This window comes from Protobothrops mucrosquamatus, unplaced genomic scaffold (genome assembly GCF_001527695.2).
Source record: "Protobothrops mucrosquamatus isolate PMUCROS unplaced genomic scaffold, P.Mucros_1.0 scaffold930, whole genome shotgun sequence".
Taxonomy (NCBI): domain Eukaryota; kingdom Metazoa; phylum Chordata; class Lepidosauria; order Squamata; family Viperidae; genus Protobothrops; species Protobothrops mucrosquamatus.
In genome coordinates this window covers 404,894-410,356 of record NW_015387181.1, presented here as the reverse complement: position 1 = coordinate 410,356, position 5,463 = coordinate 404,894, and the positions used below count along the sequence as shown (strand labels likewise).

At 40.5% G+C, this 5,463-nt stretch overlaps 1 protein-coding gene across 1 annotated transcript in view; it reads right to left on the bottom strand.

Moving 5' to 3' along the window:
* Window positions 1–5,463, bottom strand: part of CACUL1 (CDK2 associated cullin domain 1) — a 43,390-nt gene that overhangs the window by 20,398 nt on the left and 17,529 nt on the right. Inside the window, exon 4 of the mRNA XM_015819471.2 lies at window positions 1,367–1,462. Coding sequence (XP_015674957.2) covers window positions 1,367–1,462 — 96 coding nt within the window. The remainder of the gene's footprint in view (window positions 1–1,366; window positions 1,463–5,463) is intronic.

The window sequence follows — 5,463 nt, the reverse complement described above, 5'->3', positions numbered from 1 at the left end:
GCCCTGAGTCCTGCGGGAGAAGGGCGGTATAGAAATTAAATTAATAATAATAATAATAATAATGAAGGGCAGTAATCTCCTACCTACAACTTTAGAGATTGGCCAACAAAGTATGAAAGTAATCCATCATAGTAGCATTTATTTATTTAAGAACATTTAGATGGCCATCCAACTCACTCCCCATGTTGACCACCATGCAACAGCTGCAGGTTTTCCATGCCTGCTTGAGGAACTATTCTCATTTGATCTTCCTACAATTCTTCCTCAGGAAAACTTCCTTTTCTCTAATATTTTCATGGCACAATCTGTTAATCAATTAGTGACCTTCTAAGTTTTTATTGTAATTTTCTTGAGCTGAAAGATACATACTAGTTTCTGTTACTGGAAAATAAACAAACTCAGCTATATAAAGCTCTGATGCCACAATCATTTCAATCCTATGCCCAATGTATTTCTACAGATTTTGCACTAGGAGCAGCACTTGTACTTGTACATGCTTACACGTGCATACATTTTTTCCTTCCCAAATGGCAACTTTGACTGGTCTTCTAAAGTTCTAAACCACACGCACAAACCAGGGAAACAGACACGTAATATACAATAGCACAAAACCGTGATTTCGCTGGTGTAAATCAACCTGAATGAGGCTAATGGATTACTAAAATGAAGTTATTCTGCAAAATATTAAGAGTGATTATTCCAACAAGGTTCTAGAACAGCGGTTCTCAACCTATGGGTCGTGACCACATTTGGGGTCGATCGACCATTTCACGGGGGTCGGCAAGCAAGGCTGTCTGCCATTTTTTCCCCCTTTTTCCGGCGGGTGCCTTACCTCCCTTGAGCTGGGCCAACTGGTGGTCGGCCTGCTCCATCTCTGCCGCTTGCCAGCTATGCCTCGGCCAGCGCAGGGGGCGGAACCACGCATGCATGGCGCTCCCAGGCAGGGAAAGCCCTCGACTTACGACCGGTTTAGTCCTCGACTTACGACCGGTTTAGTCCTCGACTTACAACCGGTTTAGTCCTCGACTTACGACCGGTTGGGGGTCGCGGCATTAAAAAGGTTGAGAACCACTGTTCTAGAAAGCTAGATGAAGAATAACCATAGAAGATTCCTTGTCACAACTACAAATGTGTCCTAGGATCATCACCTTCCAAATAAATGGAAACTAGTATTAACCATTTAGGGAGTGGGGAGGAAAGAACTGAAATAAAGTTCAGTTCTAACTGAAGTTAAAAAAAACCTGAGTGATTATCAATCTCTTTCCTGACTTACAATAAACATTATATGAGAACCTAGTTGCTGATTTGGATATCTAGTAATAACTAACACCTAGCTAATTCTTTTCATTCAAGTCTAATAACTTACCATATATATGAAAAGAGGCACAATGCTCTGTAATGCTCCCATATACTGCCCAAGTGCTATGTTAAATCTTTCAATGTAGAGATCTGGAGGGCTGGCCTGCAAAAGAAAAAAAAGGAAAATAGAAGGAAACCTTAATTCTGGCATAACCAGGTTAAGTTTGAAGATGTAAAGAAAAACCCTAATGTGAAAGATTAAAAATGATTTAAAACAAGCATTTTACCATTACAGATAGTCCTCTAGTTATAAGTACAATTGGACCAGAATAGCTGTTGCTAAGGAATGTGGTTGTAAAACATGATGTCATGTTTTACCACATTGCTTAGCAATGACAACCCAGGCAGTACTGGTTGTTGTCATAATAACAGATGCACAGGTTGTTAAGTGGGAAGCAGAGAGAGTCCTGGGTAAAGAGTGAGACGGGCATGCATAGGGTGGGGGAAGCCCTGGGAGACCCAGCACAAACCGCATACAATTTGGGGCAGTGGGGTGCTGCAGTGACGTGTGAGCTCAGAAAGTCCAGGGAAAGAGGGTGCAGGGTGTGTGCCAGTGCAGGGAGGCTGCAGAAAGGGGGTGCGGGGTGCATGCAGGTTTGCTGAACAAATGATAACTTAGGACTATCTGTAATGTTTCCTCTACCCACCAACCCTGCCGCCCCTCTGCAAATGTCAAGGACGAATCACTTTGACAGTCCATCATATAATAAGAATATGTATACTATTAATAAGTGTTTTCTTCTTGGGTATTCAAAAAGGCACCATTAGGAAAGAAAAAAAAAAGATATCAACAAGGGGGGGAAAAAAAGGGGGGGGAGGAAACAAAGTCCAGGATTGAAATATTCATCTTCAACCCAATGATGCCTAAGTGTGCTCATTGTCAACAAATTTATTTATTTATTTATTATTCATTTAGGAAATTTGTTTTGCCGTCTCCTCGCACATGGCGACTCAAGACGGCTTACATAAATAGAAAAACTCCCTATAAAAAATAAAATAACAAGAGGAAAAATAAAATAACATAATATAATAACGACCCACCCCTCCACTACAACATACATTAAACTAGCCATTTACTGGGCTCTATCCCGCTCTGGGTGTCCCAGGCCCGCTGGCAGAACCAGGTCTTCAGAACTTTCCGAAAGAGTGTTAAGAGTGGGGCCAGTCTAATCTCTGAGGGAATGATGTTCCAGAGAGAGGGAGCCACCACGGAGAAGGCCCTTCTTCTGGGTCCCGCCAGATGCATCTCCTTAGGGGACAGGACCTGCAACATTCCTTGCCTCCCCGCTCTAGTGGGTTGGGTAGATGTGACCGGCAAGAGACAATCCCTCAGATAACTGGTCCCAAACCATGAAGGGCTTTAAAGGTGACAACCAGCCCTTTGAATTGCACCCGGAAGCAAATTGGCAACCAATGCAGCTCCTGCAGGAGAGGTGTCACATGTGCACACCGAGGTCTGCACAAAACCACACAGGCTGCTGCATTTTGTACCAAATGGAGCTTCCGGAAGCTCTTCAGGGGCAGCCCCATGTCGAGTGTGTTGCAATAGTCAAGATGAGAGGTGACTAAGACATGAGCGACTGTGAGTAGGGATTGTTGGTCCAGAAAAGGGCATAACTGCCACACAATACGCAGTTGTGCAAAAGCCCTCCTGGCCACAGCTGCCACCTGCTCTTCGACCAGGAGCCGCGAGTCCAGGAGTACCCCCAGATTATGCACAGGGTCTGTTTGGGTCAGTGCCACGCCATCCAAGACCAAAGATGCCAATTCTCCATGGGTCAAAGAATCCCAAACTCAGAGCCCCTCGGTCTTGCCAGGGTTCAGTTTCCACCCGTTGCTCCCCATCCAGCCTCTAACAGCCTTCAGGCACTGCGAGAGGGAGGTCATGACATCACTTAACTCACCACGGGCTGGATGCCAAAGCTTGGGTGGGAAGTGGATAAAAATGGTGGAATGTAATATTTCTGACAAAGGTTGTTGCCCCCTCCATTTAAGTTTATGCTATATATACAGATCCTCTATAAGGAGCAATGTCAAATGCACCCTTTTAGGCAGAGCTTAACATTCCCAGGTTACTATGTCTAATATTATGCCCAGTGAAATTCCAGAGCTATATCAAGACTGAGAAGTAAAAAACATACTCAAGGAAACATTTTCAGTACTATTACAAAGAAAACAACATAGATATTAGGAATTTAGCTTGATATAAAGGGGACTTCATCGTTTTTAGACTTAACATTCTTTAAAAAAATATTAAATAAAGTTTAACACATATAACTATTGAACATCTTATTGCATACAGGTAATCTACTTTTCTGTTTTATAATTGATTATATTTTCTCTTAGCTCTGTTTTTCCCCTTGTTTGTCATGTCTTTATTATCCAGCAGCAGAATCTAATAAATACACATGGATTTGCTTTTATTTTCTCACAGCCATTTATGTGAGTTATTGCTTATAGCTGCAAACAACAGAACAGATAAGATTCTAGCAGCACAGTGATTCTTGTGCTTTAGTGATGAAACCAACTCTAGTCTTACCCTTTTGCACAAAAGCAAATATTAAACTACCACAGGACTGCCAACAGATACAGTACTTCTTTTCTGTAATGTCAAAGGAACAGCAATAATTCCATCATTGTGGCACATAAGTAGTTAGAATAATAGGTTTACATGTTCAAATCTCTCAGGCAATTTAATGGACAGCACAGTTCACAACTAACATGTCCATTTAGCTCTGGAAGTAAGACATCAAGTCTGAAAGCTTACATAGGGTCTATGGCACTGTTGCATTTCTACTCAGAAGTTATTATCTGAACATAGTTGGTAAATTCATATAGGAATGTGGCCTTAGAATTACAGACGGTGCTATATAATGCATTCAAGGGCTTTTATAATAGAACATGGAAAAGAGATTGCTAGGTTTGCTCTTAGAAAGAACAAAAAAGCTTTCAATGATCCATAGCAAAATGAAATCACAGTTACCCTCTCTAGATCCCAACTTTATGCACTTAATATAGTCAAATATAAGTATTTATTAAGCAAACTCACCTAACAGAGACATCTATTCCCATTTTGTAGCCTAATTTGCTTTGTTTAATTCACAGTAACAACACTGATTACAGTAACCTTAAAACATAAGACACAACAATGCTTGTAAGTATACTGCAGACTGTGATTTGGTTAATTATGACAGTGTTAATTTTATAATCAAAAAGGAACACAGGATTTTATAATCAAAAAGGAACACATAATGACAAACTCTCCTATTTATTTTGGAGAATCCTTAAATCACATTTCTGGGTTTGACCCTCCTGAGAAACTGGTTTCAAGGATTTTCTTATTCCCCTTGTAAGTTTGGTTTTGACAGAGGAAAGCAAAGCAGAGAAGGAAAATGGAGTGTATAAGCATTCACCTCATTACCCATCTAATAAAATTTAAATTTAAATCAGATCAGGATCATAACTGGGCTTTATTAATAATCAGGAACTTAACAAGACTTAACAAGTTAAAATATGTTCTTCTGATTAAAATAAGTTTGTCTTCATCTAAATCAAACTATCAATTCAATCTTGTGAATTATGGAAAATGGAACAAAACATGGGAAATTTTTTAATGTTATCTGAATAAACAACAGTATATCAAATTACTTCTTTAATAAAAAAAAATATTTGCAAGACTGAAAATAGAAGAGGAAGTGAAAACCGAAATAACCGTGCCTGCATTTTCCATGGACCAAAATACTCTAAGAGTTTGCATTCCACTACTGATAAATTATGGGTATGCAAAACTTTCAGATTTTAACACAAATCATAGGTAAAGAATTTGGCTTTAAGCTTTCAACAAATTTTGGCTTTTTAAAACAATTTTGTTTGAGTGGTCCAGGCTGTTCCGAGTATTCCAACTGAAGTTTTGCATGGCAGCTTTTAATTGGTTTGCTTTAATCTTTCAAGGTAGAGTCTAGACCAGTGGTGGCGAACCTATGGCACGCGTGCCAGAGGCGGCACTCAGAGCCCTCTCTGTGGGCACATGCGCCATGCCCCAGAGATGGAAACCGTCCTTCTCCAACCAGCCGCCTGCTAACTCGCTGAGGTCCCACATGGCCA